General features: G+C 34.3%; 1 protein-coding gene across 1 annotated transcript; it reads right to left on the reverse strand.

Annotated features, from left to right (window-relative positions):
- Positions 1–3,169: 3,169 nt before the first annotated feature.
- Positions 3,170–15,776, reverse strand: Marf1 (meiosis regulator and mRNA stability factor 1-like protein). The gene is made up of 11 exons (XM_036370548.2): positions 15,508–15,776; positions 13,118–13,155; positions 10,999–12,118; positions 10,813–10,944; positions 7,771–9,309; positions 7,451–7,711; positions 7,239–7,392; positions 6,035–6,142; positions 5,026–5,954; positions 3,840–3,911; positions 3,170–3,772 (listed from the first exon to the last, which is right to left on the reverse strand). Exons 2-11 carry the CDS (start codon positions 13,135–13,137, stop codon positions 3,638–3,640), a joined length of 4,470 nt encoding a protein of 1,489 aa, XP_036226441.2. The 5' UTR covers positions 13,138–13,155; positions 15,508–15,776; the 3' UTR covers positions 3,170–3,637.
- Between the last annotated feature and the right edge of the window lie 793 nt (positions 15,777–16,569).

Consider the following 16,569-nt stretch of genomic DNA (forward strand, 5'->3'; position numbering starts at 1 on the left):
TCGCTTAGAACTGTTAACTCTTCAGCATTTATTTAAATTGTTGGGTAATATGTTACGCCGCTACAAAAACCAAATACGAACTTCAGAAAACCGCTTCAGATTTGATATACTACATCTGTTGTTGTTGTGGCGGTTTGCTGGATCCTGTTTCGGTATCAGGTCGTAAGTTAATACTCATCGAAAACAGCAAACGGGATATCCAGAAAACTGTTAGGGTCGAACCATAGGGAATGAGGTTAGTTGTGGGGACTTATTACATTCAGGGCATGAGCTTGGTATGTCGAGCTCGAGAGTCGAGGAGCTTAACCTATTACAGTATCCAGAACGAAGTTGTGCGCGGATCACTTTAGATTCGCGAGTCAACTCGAGCTCTTCTACTCTTCTAGCATTCTTCAGTTGTCTTCTGAGTTTTAGATATATCTTTGCTTCTTCAGATTGAGAGAAGAGCAGACTGCCGTAGGTCATCCAAACGAACTCTACTGAGAGAAAATGTTTGAGTAAAGTTAGTACTAAAAGAAAAGTGATTACTACGGAAGAGTTTCAGAGTATTAGACTCAAAATCAATTTCATTTCTTATTGGTTAATTAACCTGAGAAGTTATCGAAGATTACGATTCATACTTATACGAAATCTGCTAAATTAAAAATTGATTGCATACTTATCCAACTTTTTCCCGTATACAGCACCACCGGATAAATATAAACATGGCATACGAAGTGTCTTTGTTGAATTAATGCGCACCGATGGACCGTTTGCACTCTATCGTGGCGTAATACCGGTAATGTTGCGCGCTTTTCCAGCGAACGCGGCTTGTTTTTTCGGCATTGAACTGGCGAACACTTTTTTCAAATTAGTGGCACCCAATTTTTAAGGTAAGTACTTGAAATAAGCATTTCTCACAACTTGAAGCAGATTTTATTGTAACAAAAAAGAAGTTAATTAAAAAGTATATATAAAGATGGACTTCAAATACCACACTCTACAAAGAAACCACCGCTGTAATGTAATGTTCTCGCTTCTAAACCCTCTAGGTTGGGTTATAGAGCGAGCTATCTTCATTGTTTCGAAAGGATAGAACAAAATCTGATAACGTTTGTGTCGTCTTTACCATTTAACTCTAAAAAATTTCCAGTGTTTTTTTTCGTTTCAAGAAGAAAATCATATGCACTCGAAGAACCCATTGGTTCCAGTTTTTTGACTCATTAGGTTAAAAGGACGAAAAATATAATTTTGCTGCCATTTTACTACTTCTACTTTTTAACTACAATCGTGTTTTAAACTACAGTCTGGGCCGAGAACACAAAATTTCGCCAGTTGCCTCCATCCTTTTCGAGTTCATTCCAGTATTACATTCTAAGTACAGACAATTGGGCGTGCATGCTTCCGTTGTCCGCGTATAGTTCTCGGATCGAAGGAGCTTTTTGCTGGAGAATTGTCTTCTATGCTAGTCTAAAAAGCGCATTCATTGAATTTTTATGCACTTAGCTACATAAGACTATATCCATATCGTCATAGAACTCATACAGTTCGTGGTTTCACCTTCTTCGGTGCTCGCGGCCGGCTCCAAAGACCTTGTGTAGAACAGTTCTCACGAGCGTTCCATGTTCTTTCTCATCTCGGTTCGCCATTGTCCATGCTTCTGCGTCGTATTATAGGACAGAAATGATAAGAGACTTATAGCGCCTAATTTTTGTTCAACGAGAAAAGGATATGCTTCTTTATTGCCTACAAATCTCAAAGTAGCAGCTGTTTGGAAGTGTAATTCTGCGCTTGATTTCCAGGCTTAAATTGTTGGTGGTATTTATGTCGGTTCCGAGAGAGACAAAGTCCTACCCAAGACGCGAGGAATCTATTTGTATGGCCTCCAGGTACTTTAGCTTGTCCTCGTTCACCACAAGATCAACCTCTTTTGCTTCTTTTTTTAGGCTGGAAAAGGCTGCGTTGACGGCTTTGTTATTAAGGCTGCCATTTTACAGGTGTCTCTTATTAACTAGACTCGGTAAGGGGCCTCAATGTTGTTGTAATTATTGATTTTGTACATCAGCTAGTTAAAACCAAACAGAAATAGGGAATGTCAGCGTCGAGAGTGGATGAGTAGTAGTTTGATCTGCTTTAGAACTAGCAACCATAATTGTGTAAAAATGAACTCGAGCTCTTCGTCTGCAAAGAGAAGGGAGCTCATTTCCACATCATTATTCACTGAAGAACGATGTAGCTGAAAAACTATACCTCGAAATAACTTTGGGAAGTTTTGCTATTGGTAATAAACTGGTGCAGTCGATTTTCAAAAGCTTCTTTTGTGACCAATTTTGCACCAGCAATTATTCTCTCACTTCGTGTCCGGTCCGGACTATAAGATTAATGCATAAAACAACCCAATCAAGCTCCGGAGCTTTTGGAGAGTCACTGTCGATGTGTGTGGCCTGGTGGTGTCCATATGACACACTATTCCTCTCCTATTGTTCACAGCTGGCGGCTTCCGGGCGTTTGCTTCTGACGGTTGAATTGTTGACACTACAGGTCCGATTAAAAAGCTTGGTCATAGAAGAGCTGCTCAAAGTAACTGATACTCTGCCAATCACATAGCTAAACCTTCCTAACTGACAATTCTGACTTGACACCGTTTGAACCCGCTGCGATTCGACCACGACCATTTTCATCATCAGTAATCATCCTTCAGAAATTAATCGATTTCGATGCGATTAAGCAGCGATTCGCAGATAGAAATTCGCTGTGTGAAGCTTTTTGCGTTAATTCGGGTGGCACGTGCATGTCGAACTCCTTTTTTACCAGCCTTATTTAAATAGTTCTAAATGGTTTTTTGTGCAACGTTTAGCTCATGAGAAATCGAAACAATGCTTACATGAGGTCGAACTTGAAGATTTCCATTAATTTAGTGATATTTTCGACAATTGGCCTTTCTGTGCGTGATGCATCTTTGACATCAAATTACCGAATCGACAAAACCTGAATTGCTTATGATTAGTTGTTACAGTGTTAGGACCATAAACACGTATATAATTCGTATTTTGAGCTGCCAGCTTGCGTTTCGCCTTTAACCCGATTTCAGTACTACAACGCGAGCTACAACCATCTATTAGAAAAGTGTTGGATTTCTTTTTACTAGACCTAATATTTCTAACTATTTTCTTTTAAGCCAAAAGCTCTGTTTACAATCAAACGATTTTATTTATTTGAATCACTTACAAAATATAGTTTTGGACACATTTGTTGTTGCATTACTACAATAAATACAATATTTAAAATTGATATTTAAATATTTTGGCTTAATTAAAAAAAAAAATCGTAATAATAATCAGAGCTACAACGAATTGAATGTGTTGAAAAAATATTTTACTTTTCTTCTCTTCTTTGAACCCTACCAAACATTTTTTAGGTATTACAATAACAATATTTCGCAATCGTTTGTTACACATACGAACAATTCAATTCAATGTCGTGGTAACATTACAATTTTTGATTATTAAAAATTACTAATAATTAAATAAAATACTTAATTTAAACGTTTTTTTGTTTCTTTTGCTCTTAGGACGTACACAATTTAAAGACCATTTTTCCACTCTAATTAGTAACAACTGGGTAGAGGATTTGTATGTAATTAATTTACTTTGGTAATTTAAGCGATTTTTCTATCATGATTTTCATAATTAAATACTTTTTGTTTCATATTTTCGGTTTTTGAAAGTGTATAAGGCGATAATACCATGGGTAATACATTGAATGACTTCAATTCTGGTAATCTTATGTTGAGCTGCAAAAAGAGATTTCAAAATTGCTTATGTCTGAATTTTAAAAAAAAAATAAAAAGTTTTACTTACCAAAGCAGTTTGTCCCGCCTCACTGTCGGCAGTGTTATGTGACCAAATTGGGTCGATCCAGAAAGGCATGTTCTGAAAAATATCACAAACAGGTTAGATAATGATTCAAAAGCTTTGCAGATCTGTGTAAAAGTTTCGACAAGACTAAACCCACTTAAATATGTTATACAAGTATAAGCTATACTTGTATGGCGGATCAAAAATTTTCCTTCTTTATAGAAATCCACCTTTGACAGTGTTGTGAGTAGGATCGGAAAGGGTCTGAGAAGGAAGTATTTTCTGTTGCTGCTGTGAGTGGGCTCGCTTTCTTACAAGCATTTACAGAAGTGGCTTCGGAAAAAGAAACCCAACTGTTTGCAGAGCGTTGCGCTATGCTCCTCGACAGAGAACAAGTTTATCACTATTAGACCAGTTTCAATTGTGTTAGACTCACTTAACTAAGTTATAAGGGTTTCGAAAAGTGGTGGTGGTGTCATTTCCAATTTTATATTCAAACACCACGTCTGACGGGTCATATAGGCAGAATCTAACAGGGTCGAAGATTTTTAGGAAGTCTTTTCTGATGTTGCTTAAGGACGGCTCTTTTTCATTCAAAAAGTGACTTCGGAGAAAAAACCCTACTGTTGCTGAGCAGCTCGGCCGAGAGCCAAATTTTAGACGAGTTTCGAAAATATTGGACTCAACTATAGGAAAATATGAAGTTCTAAAAGTGATGATAGTCTCATTTACTTTTTATAGAGCACGACGTCTGACGGATATAATGTCAGAGATGTAATATTTTTACGGAGTCTCAACTCCTTGTACAGCATTTCGTCATGATTTTCGACATAGATAAAATATACTATCATTGTTGATCAGTCTTATGGTGAGCTAAAATCTAACTTCCCGACACAAGTTTGAAATTTGCATCCAACTTTGCGAGAGCTAACGAGATCGCACCAAAGTTGTCTGCGAGCATTATCGGTATCAACCTTCAATGATCCAAGAAAAATACAGCCCGACTAGTACTAACCTAGCCAGGATAGAACAGTGTTTCTTAGAACGAAACTGGGAGGTTTAACCGTAAGGGTTTGAAAATTTTTAGTTAAAAAAATTTACAGGTTTTATTTTGTAATAGAAAGGGATTGGACAATTAAAAAAATCCATCTAACCTATTATCTTACCATAAAAGTAAATTATTACTCACATTGGACGGTGGTGTATCTGGCTTTGGTGGCTCGAACATAGGATACATATGCAAATTTGTCTGATCGACATAGGAAATCGGCTCCTTTTTGATTTTAGACTGAACTGCTGTCATCGATTGTTCCATAGCCGGTTGAAAATTTTGCTGTTGATGCTGACGATGGCTGTCCATAACTGCACTTTCCGCTGTAGACATAATAAGCGACGGCAGCCCCGAAACATTCTCACACAGTTCCTGCTGTTGGTAGGACATCGAGGCAGCTGCAGCCGCCGCTATAGCTGCGGAATGACGCCGATCCCAGAGTTTTGTGGTGCCGTTTATATGTGCCTGAGACGCAGTTGTAGTGGGCGCCTGCGTGGGCACTTGCGTCTGACTCACATTCAAATCGGATAAAGACAAATTCGACGAATTCAACGCACTATTTAGAGCGCCGAAGGATGAGTTTTCATTACTGTGCGCTGAAATCGAACCAGATGTATTTAGACTTGAGTTATGTGAGGCGACCGAATAGATCGAGGCATTGCCATTGTAGCTCATATGTGTACCACCCGCGGTGAGGTTTTTAGACTCATAACATATATGTTGCATTTGTTGTTGAGCCTGTATCACTTGCTGTAATTGTTGTTGATGTTGTTGTAGCGCTTGTGGTTTCGGTTTTGCTGCTATGCTACGTTGTAGTTTCGCAGCTGGCTGAAATATGGCGCTGCTCGGAACTTTGCCTTTGTAATTTGGCGCCGTCGGATAGTTATTATTCTCGTTGGCATTCGACAAAGCCCGCGTTTTTGTCGGCGGTCCTTGTAGATTATAACTGCGACTGCTGTTATTCTCGCTGAGCGGTAGACGTGAGGGGCGTGGTGCTTTTTGTTTGCTCGCCTGTGTCTTGATTGAGCCGAAGAGACCCGAGCGATTCATGGATGAGCTTAAGTTAACTGAAGAAGAAAATGAAAGTAGTCACATGTGAAAGTTCTCTGGGCTATCACATTAATTTAAATTTTATGTTTAAACTCACGATCGCAATTTGGCTGCAATGAGATTTCGCTGCGCTCTTGTGTCAGTCCCGCATTGATCACAAAGATATCGTTAAAAGCAGATATAATAGAGAAAAGATTTGGAAAACCTGTAAGAAGACGTAAAAATATGTGGAGATTTTCTTTACGTCTACAAAAAAGTGGATGATGAGACCAACAGGGTTGAGTTGACTGCATGCTAGACTTGTAAGAGAATTGTGGGTTTCAATTCCGATAGATGTAGTTAGGTTAAATTTTATACGAACAGTTTCTGCCTAAGACTCAATAAAACAGTAGCCGATCCGTAATTACTAACATTACTCTATTCCGTGTCGCCATAAACATGAAATCTCTGCCTTCATTCTGTCGACTCATGGCTAATAAGTTCTTGCAACCTTACCCTTATTAATGAAAGCCTCAAGTTCGGCCTGTCGCAAAGTCCTGAGTTGTCCGGATCAATTCCTCTGATCGCAAAGCAGTCTATTACTACTCCGTCGCGTCTGTTCCGCTCTTCATCCGTTCTCATCAGAACCCCTCAGCATTATATTAAAATGCCAGGTGTCTCGAACTACATCCATCTTATAACAACGAACTCTCTTTTCAAATGAAAAATAAGCTATATTTCTCTTATAAATGCGTTTCCAGTCACCAGTAGGATCAGTGTGACTGATAATTTTGTGGATAAGTAAAGTCCTGATACAATTAAAATTCTATGATTTGTCTGATCTATTGAAACTCGTAACTGAACCGTTTTTCGACATTTATTTGAGACTCGGACGTAAGAAGAAGTTAGAGTTCCGCTTATAGAGCCTATCGATCAAAAGGCATTCAACGCTGAAGCTAGGTGGCTGTAAAAATCTAGAAACAAAACTGGCTATTATTTCTTGAATAGAGAAATAATATTACCAGAACCAAGGCACATATTTTGTTCGGATTTTAAAAATTAAAAAGAGTAAATTATTTCCTAGACCTACCTAAACTTTTACGCTAAAAAATTTATATTTGAATCTTTGTTACAGTCGCAAGAAATATGTCAAGTCTACCTGTAACAGAGCTTGCGATAGTGGAAGTGAGTTTTAAAAGCTGAAATTCCATCGAAGATCTCGATTTATTTATTAAGGAAGTCAATTCATATCAGCCGGTACTATTTACCAACCTTAGCCTGGCGTTCTTGCATATATTCAACTCGGAAAATTCTGAACTTACCGAACTCGAAGGTCGTTGTAATGTTGCAGTGCAAGGAGCTTTTGATCTCAATTAACATAACAGTAGTTCTTTTCTCCACTACGCGTATAATGCTTAGCAGAAATTTCAGAAACGATGTGCTTCGTACATAATCTACGCCCTCATCCTTAAAAATCTGCAAAAAAAAAGTTTTTTTTGTTTATATTTTCAATAACGCAGTGCAGCTCATCTACCTCGATCAAAAGTTTCATCGCCTTAACTGTACTCTCATTCAATTTCTCTTCATATTTCTTATTGAATTCCTCAATCAAAGTGCTCAGCGCAATATTTTTGCATTGATTTTCTTTGGTATCGCTTGAACTCGATTCATTGAGACTCGCATGGAAATTTGTCTCGTGAACCAAGATCAGCTTACATGCGCGGTAACATTGACTACGGAATGCGGTATCCTCACGATGACATATGATCCATAAAACTTTCTCCTTCTCAATCAACTAAAATATATAGCAAAGTTTTATTAAATTTATTAACTTGGCGTTGTGCTTTCACTCACCTCTATGTAAGGCATCAACTCGACACCTTCGGAGATGCTGCTCACACCTAAAGTTTGCGGTTGAATTTGATAGCCATATTTCTTTTTATGCAATTGTAACATCTCATCCAACTTCATGCAAGTCTGTGAGTTGCCCGTTACATTGTGTACGAGCTCCTCACACTGTTCGGCAAAGACGCGACGCGCCACTATCGCCGTTAAGTATATCTTTTTGTCCTCATCACTTGTCTGCTCCATTTCGACAACACCCTGTATGGCCTCCATAAGATCGGCTAACTTGAGGAAACCATAGTCGCTCAGGCGACACTGATAGGCGAAGTGATAGTGATAGGAGCGCACGAATTTCTGAAACAGTATGGTGTATTGTGGTGCATTGCGAAAGAGTTCGACCATTTCGCCAGCAAATAATATAGTTTTCTCCAGTTCGGCATTGGTTTGTTTACGTTTCGGCATCGAGATGAGCATATCATCACAGTTTTGTACACGTGACATCACTACAACATTCGAATTGGCCAGACCATCTAAGATGTCGCGTATATCGCAAACACCATAATCGGTTACATCAAAACTGCGATTCTGTGTTTGTGCGAAGATCGTCGGTAGCTGTGAGAGCAGCACTGATTTGTTGCCGTGTGCGCGCAGTATACGCAGTAGATCGGAGGTGAAGCGTCGCAATTGTGTGCGATGCGTTAAGGTGATCTGTCGGTTCTCGCCATCGCCGATGATCTGCACGACAGTGGCCAGCGCTTCGAATAGTTCAATAAGCTTGGTGTAACCATAATCAGCGACGCGACACTGTTTGCCGAAGTGATTATGATAGGCTGGTATGAAACGATTGAATTTCATTGTAGACTTCGGTGACATCTTCACCAATTCGATAACCTCACGCGATATCTGGTATAAGGGATCACTGGCGCTACACGCAGACTTGGCATACAAACTGCGTTCCATTGATGACGTGGCGCTGGTGGCGCCAATGCTCGCATTAAGTGGCGCAGCATAACTTGCGTAACTCTCCTTGTCCACCTCCAGCCAGCCAAGTATTTTGATGCCAAAATTATTGACCTGTATCTGTATGCCTTGCACACAGCATACCAAGTGTTCCAAATTGACACCGTTCTCGTTGGGTGTGATATCGGTATTTATCTGTTCGGTAATGCAATGTACCAACGATGCGACAGGTATGTCTCCAGGATGATTTTTCAGTAATGGGTAGATAATTCTTTGTATTTCCGATATTGTCATCCAGACATTCGGTAATGGTTCGATGTCTTGCTCAGCCCAGCCTTTATGCTGTTCGCGTTTGAAGTGTACAGTACAATAGGGTACACTATGTTGTAGGCCTTCCATTAGGGGTGAGTTCTCCAGCGAATTTATGACACCCGTTTGTAGACTTATAAATTTCTCTTCACTATTATCGACACTGATCGTACAGATGTCGGGCATTTTGTAAAGATCCAATACGCTGATTGACGTCTTGAAACGCGCTTGAAAAAGTTCACGGAACTTGTACATCGGTAGCGTGTAATAAGGCACGTCCTGCATTTGAAAAGAGTGATACAATATTTTATAGTAAATAAATATATAAATAACTGGGGACGACTTTGTCTTTCATTCTACCAACAAAAGCGATAGAACTCAAGACAATCTAAGGCCTGTTAGTTCAGACTCATTAGTAATGTTCTAAAATTAGTGCATCTCCTCATAGAGTTGAAGGTCCGCAAATCTGGAGCCCAAAGCAAACCCAAGAGAGTTAGGGTTAAGCAAGTGGTAAAGTTCCGGCTTGTATCAGGCCCAAGAGGCAATGCCCAAAAAAAGTTTTCGAAAGTTTATGGCATTCAAAGTGGTCTTAAATTAGAAACATTAAAATTATTCTAAAGGAAAACAAGAAAAATCGTTAACTTCCGCTGCACCGAACATAGAAAATCCTTCAAAAATAAAGAAGTTTGCAGCTACCATATATGATATAGTGGCACGATCTGGAAATTATGTCCGAATATTATAGCAATGCCTTGAACGAAAATTCGTGCCATATTTCGTGCAAATAACTTGTTAAATAAAGAACTTGATTTTGCCTTCAGTTTGTATGACAGCTATATACTATAGTATTTCGATCAGAAAACTTTCTTCGAATATTGTAGAGTTGCCTTGAAGAATAATACATGCCAAATTTCGTGAAGAAATCTGGTCAATTAAAAAAAATTGCTTATACAAGAACTTAATTTGGATCGTTCAGTTTGTATGACATTTATATGCTATAGTGATCCGATATCGGCGGTTCCGACAAATAAGCAGCTTCTTGAAGAGAAAAGAACGTGTGCAATTTTAAATCGATATCTTAAAAACTGAGGGACTAGTTCGCGTATATATGTACAGACAGACGGACAGAGAGATATGGCTAAATCGATTCAGTTCGTCATGCTGATCATTTGTACATATATATAATATATTTTATCTCCGATGATGCAGTTATAGCCTGTTAATATACATAGAAAAATAGGTTTATCTAATGGATCTGTATCGTCGACTTTTATAACTTAAAATCGGAGGTATTTCTTTTAATACTGGTTCTACGGTTTAACAAATAACAGTCGATAACAAATTCAAGAGATCGCCGTAAAAATAATGCAGTTCATCGTGAGATGTACGAATAAATTTCAAAACATTAGCGATATCGATGACTATTCGTCAAAATATTTCTCAATAGATTTCAAAAATTTGGGCCATGCCTGTAAGAGTTTAAGGAAGCTTGATATTTGACGGGATATTTGAAAGAAACTGGTCGCAGCTACTAAGTTCTGCTCTCAGTTTGCCGAAGCCATTTGTATGGAGTTCAAGTTTGACGTTCTTTTATATTGGTGGATGAGAAATGGAGAGATTTTACAAACTCAGCCCGTATCTTTCAAGCGGTTTTGGCGCCAATCGGGAAGAATAAAATAATGATTCGATATTAACGATGCTTCTTTTTGTCTTGCTTACGATTTTTTTAGATAGAAAATCAAATAATAACCTAACATCTTTGCGTTTATGGACATAACTTACCTTAAGTAGCCCAGCTACTTGGCAACGCAGTGTATTGATCTCCGTCTGTGAAGAGTCACGTGTATACGAGACCAGCATGCGTTTATGACCGATTTTCTTGCGATGTAAATTCGAGACGACTTGCTTAGCGAACTGTAAGTAAAGAAAAGTAAACCAATAACCCGACTTATATGACAAGTTACTTACAAACATATCGGGTACAGTGACTTTGGCATAGGTATTGCCTTCGAAGACCAACGACAATACCGGTGTTATCGGTTTCAATTGTCCCATTATGAAATTGCGTAAACTCGCTTCCTCCATTGTATAATCCAGATTGGTGATTTGTAGTGTTATAGATTGACTGGTGCTGCCATAGCATACATCGAAACCTCTAGTTACTGTCGCCACATTAGTATTACCCTCGTTGGGTGCAACGGCATTCCCATCCGCTGTGGTACCAACAACAGCATTAACACAACGTCGCAATTGATTACAAGTCACAGTTGGACCACCATTTGCTAACGTGACAGCGGCACGTCTATTATTATCTGTTATTATGTTATTGTTCTTGTCGATGACGCTCTCTTTTGGTGCATTTGCGGCGGCGCCTACACTCAGCGCTGATGTCACAGCTGTACTTACAAGTGGCGGTCCGCTGAGTAAATTAGAGTAACTCCGATAAATATTAGATAACTGCTGATACGAGGCATACATTTGCTGTGTGACCGTATTTATAGCTGTAGTTAACGGAAGGGTACTTAAAGGCCGTGGCATAGGCGGTGGTAGCGTCAGTGCACTATTCGGTAGATATGGCGTTGTGCCGGTGGTGTTTGTTGTGCGACTATAGGGCATATACCGGTTACGGTTGAAACTGTACGACATACCGGCTGCTGCACAGCTATAGTTAGGTCCAGCACCTAACGAACCGTTTAGCGTTAAGGCGTTGTTTGGTATGTTGTAAGCACCACTTTCCGTTAGCGAATTTGGCTGTGGCATAAGACTGCTATTGTAGAGTAATTGCTGTTGTTGTTGTTGATTTTGATTGGTTTGGTTATTCGGTCCGCCGAAGTACTGCAAGTTTGGTCCAATGAGTCGGCTTTGAGAGTTGACAGCATCGAAAGTGTTCGACACAGTAACGGCTGAGCCGGCAGTTATGCTATTGGTGTTGGGCGCTGTGACGCCATAGTAGTTGGATAACTCGGCAGCCTTTGAATTTAGACCGGGCTGCAGTAATGGTTGATTGAGTTGATTTAATTGTTGTTGTTGTTGCTGTTGTAACATAGTGTTGTAGTTGGAACAAGTCGCATCGTCGGCTTGAAAGATACTGGATATAATTATAGGATAAAGAAAATGTATTAACGGTTGCATTTTTTTGAGAATAAGTCATACAATGTTTAAGAAAACGCCACAAGAAATTTGAATGCCTGTAAGCTTTCTTGAAAGCTCTGTCATGTAAAAGCTTTGCAGAGTATGATATCGATAATAGTATTGATTTCGCAGATGAATGCAAAACATTGTTGTATCTAATACTAGAAACTGAAGTACCGTTGTGTCAACGGCCTTCCACGACACTATAGTATATTTCCAAAAAAACTACTAATATAAAAATTGTAACAGAAGAGAGTGGGAGAAAGGAGAGGATAAAGAGAGTGGACAATTCCAAGTGGTTAGAATCATACTGATGTTTTTGGAATCAAGACTTTGAGCACTTAGATTATAAAAAACATATAATTTCGGATTTATATATAGAAAACTTAATTTGAAAAAATTATTTCGCCAAAAAAAGTACAAATATTTGGAAGAATAGAGAGTAAGTGGTGAGTGAGAGAGAGAGAGAGAGAGAGAGAGAGAGAAATATAATGAGTAAAACATCCGATTTAGGTGTTTCAAAACTGCGAAAACCTGTAAAATTGAATTCACCTAAACGGGTAAATCTTAATCCATTATGATTCTGTGCAATCTCGAATTATAGATCAATCTGTTTTTGGTAATAAATATCTAGTTCGGCGACCACTGGATTTCGCTAAGAAAAGAGTGGTGTATTCTAGTTAATTAAAATACCATTACGGGACATAAAAGCTTACGGAGCATAGAAAAATTATTAAATTAAATTATGGTTTTTCATCTTATTTGCTTGAAAAACTGTCGAAGTTGACTTAGATTATTTTGTCCAAACTAACCTCAAAAAAAACAAAATTTAAATTAGTTTACAAAATATATTTTCAACATATTAATTTTTGAATATTTTATTTCATATTTATATTAATTTTATTCCTACATTTATATAAAATAGTACGATTTTTGCAAATCGCTCAACACTTACCCATAAAATTTGTCACTCATTTTGTAAATTTCTTTTTTCTGAAATTAAGAAGATAGGAAAAGTATAATTGAGCGTATTTGTTATGACGCACGAATTGAGAGCAATGAACAAATTTATATAAATATAAATATATATATTCGCATTTTCTATTCGGATTATGTTCGTAATTTGTATTATTTTCATTAAACGTGACCTAATTCTAACCTAATACATATAATATAATCTACAAAATTACCTATTTCGTTTGTTAATTGGTGAGATTAAAAACAACAAAAAAAATTTTGAATTTACAAATTTTCTAGTTTAATGTCAAAGTAATCATTATTTGGTTTTTTGTGCAATTATTTTTTTCCTTGAACCTTACTCTTTTAGAAAGATGAAAGTTTCCATTAATATTTCAAAAAAAAACTGCAACTAAATTTATTCTGAAAATATTTCTTCGATAAAAATATTGCTATTTAAATTTTGGGCACATTTTCTTAAAGTGATTTAAATTAAAAATTTAAATTAATTGATTAAAATTTAATAAAAATAACGTAATTTAATGTACATTTTACAGATTTTTAGCAAAACCATTTTAGAATTAAAATTTGAAAAATAATAATAATAATGTAGTATTAAAATAAATGATAATGTGATTTGTGAAATTATTTTCTTGTAAAAAAAGTTCTCAAAAACAAAACAATTATTCGTAATTGTACACTTCTCAGTATTTTTTTTTCTCCGCTTTTTCTTTGTTCTCAAAATCATTTACTTTTCTTAAATTTTTGCTCTAATTTATCATTAATAATTATACAAATTTTAATAATGCAATATTTTATAATTAAAGTTCGAAAAAAAATTCTATAATTGAATTTTGGAAAGAAAAATAATATAAAATTATTTCATTAATTTAAAAATAATGTTTTTCATAACTTTAAGAATTTAATGAAACAATATTTCATAACTGAAATAATACAACATTAACTCAATCTTTTACAAAAATGTATATATTTTTTTTAATTTAGAATTTTAATGAAACACTATTTTTTAATTTTCAAAAATGTAAATATTTAATAATAATAAAATAAAATAAAAATAAAAAATGTTTAATTTTGAACACAAAGTTATACTAATTTTAATGGTGTAAATTTATTTTAATTTTTCACCGAAGTCAGTAGTGCTTCACTCTAAAATTAATTATTAAATAAAATTAATAATTAATACTTAATAAAATAATATAAAATTAAATATATAACTTCAAAATAAATTTTTTTTAAATTTTTCTAAAAGTTGAGTTATAAAATATATTTCCAGAAAAACCAGCAGTAAAATTTTTAGTAAAAATATTAGAAATGTAAATGTTTAAGTGCAAATTAAAAAAAAAATAAAATAAAAATAAAAAATGTTTAATTTTGAACACAAACTAATTTTATTAGTGTACATTTTTTTTATTTCTTAAGTTTTTGCCGATGACAGTAGTGCTTCACTCTAAAATTAATAATTAATTTTCAATAATTTTTATATATTATATTATTTGAAATTTAGCAAAAATTTTATAAAATATAAAATTAATTCAACTCTAAATATATATATATATATTTTTGTGCAAATAATTTTGAAAAAAAGCATAAAATTTTAATTATACTAATTTTTTTATGTAATTTTTTCAAACGCATACAATTTTTATCGAAGATAGAATTTCTTTTTTTTTAATTTTCAATAATTATTATATTAAGTACAACTTATTCTTAAAATTTTAATGAAAACCCCGATTTATGTAAAAAAAAAATAATTACAATATTTCTTTATTATTATTAAATATTAAAATTTTTTTTTTACATTTTTCTTTAATTCTGATTTTGGTATAAACAATATTTGAAAGAAAAAAGAGAATTGCCGTATAATTTTAATTTATTTTTATATATTATTTGTTTGATAAGAAAATAATTTTTTTTTTGAATAAAAAGCTTTCCCGCCAAAAATTAAATATTCAACTTTTTCTATTAAAAACCAATATATTTTGAATAATTTTAAAGATTTTCTTTTAATTTTTTATAAAATATATTATAAAAAAAATATTCGAAAAGAAAACTTAAATAATAAACCACTCTGTCTAATTTAAAATTTCTCTCTTATTTAATTTATTTGTTAAGAAAATAATTGATTTTCAAGCAAAAAAAAAAATTCCCGCCAAATTTTGACTATCAATAATTTATCTACAATTCACAGGTTCAATTCCGTTAGAAGTCTTAAGTGTCACATAATAATGGCAAGCAAATGGCGAGTGAGAATATCTGCGAAATTCGCGCGACACGAAGCCCCTAACTCTAACTGTTAACTGCAATGTGCATAAACGAAAATATTATTATGAAATATATAACATATTTTTGCAGAAAATAATAACGCACCTTAAAGGCTTCTAGTTTTTCTTATTCAAGTTTTGTTATTTTATAAAATGTGTAATAATGTTTTGGCCTATCGACGCTTTTTAATTATTTAGTGAATAGCTATTTTGGTTTTAGAGCGGTTGGTCGTTTTTAAAATGTGTATAATTATATTTAATTGATTTTTGTTAAATTCTATCACTATTTTATTTGACAATAAAAATTTGATTTTTATTAAATTACCGCTTTGGTAATAAATTAATTTTACTTAATTTAATTTTACACAATTTTATTGATTAAAATTTTTTATTTATTACTTAATTTTTTTTTTTATAATTATTACTTAAAACACACACAGAGTATTAACTATCTTTGCTTGCAAAGAATATACTAAAATTATTTGCTATTAATTCAACAAAATAATTTTTTTTCAATTTCCGCTATTTTTCTTTTTTTTCTTCTTATTTTCTTTTGCTCTACATTTAAAACGCTGAGAACTTAACGTTCAACCGGCCAGGTGAGCTGAAACGAACTAGTGCTGGAAATTTTTGAAGAAATGTGAATATTATTGAAGCAGAGTTTCCCGTTGTGTATTTATATATGTGGTGAATAAGAAAAAACACAAAAGAAGGATTCGACAAAACGGTGTATAAAGGTGAGTAAAAATTTTGGTATTTAGAATATTTAAAAAATTAAAATAATATTCAATACATATTTTTTTATAATAATTATTTAATTAACAAATTTATTTTTGGTTAAAAATTTTACCAATTATGTAAATAATTTTTTTTTATAAAATTTATTTATTTTTGATAAAAAATTTTAATAATTTTCTTAAATTATATTGTTTTAATGAAAGGTTATCGAAAAAATTTTTTAATTTCATTCGTTTAATTGACAAATTAGTATAGACAAAATATTTAATTAAGCCTATTTTTAAAAACTAAAAAAATATTCAATATACATTTTTGTTATAATAATTATTTAATTAACAATTTTTTTTAACAAATTTATTTTTGGTTAAAAGTTTTACCAATTATGTAAATAATTTTCTAGTTTGTTTTTTAAATTATTTATTTTTGAAAA

This window comes from Bactrocera oleae, chromosome 3, assembly GCF_042242935.1.
Source record: "Bactrocera oleae isolate idBacOlea1 chromosome 3, idBacOlea1, whole genome shotgun sequence".
Classification (NCBI taxonomy): Eukaryota; Metazoa; Arthropoda; class Insecta; order Diptera; family Tephritidae; genus Bactrocera; species Bactrocera oleae.

Bases quoted from the DNA above. Each gene is read 5' to 3' on its own strand.
- Marf1 (XM_036370548.2), bottom strand. From the start codon at position 13,137: ATGAGTGACAAATTTTATGG. The intron at 10,945-10,998 runs GTAAGTAACTTG...CTTTACTTACAG, and splicing joins TCACTGTACCCGATATGTTT to TTCGCTAAGCAAGTCGTCTC. The intron at 3,773-3,839 runs GTAAGTAAAACT...CTCTTTTTGCAG, and splicing joins AGGCGGGACAAACTGCTTTG to CTCAACATAAGATTACCAGA.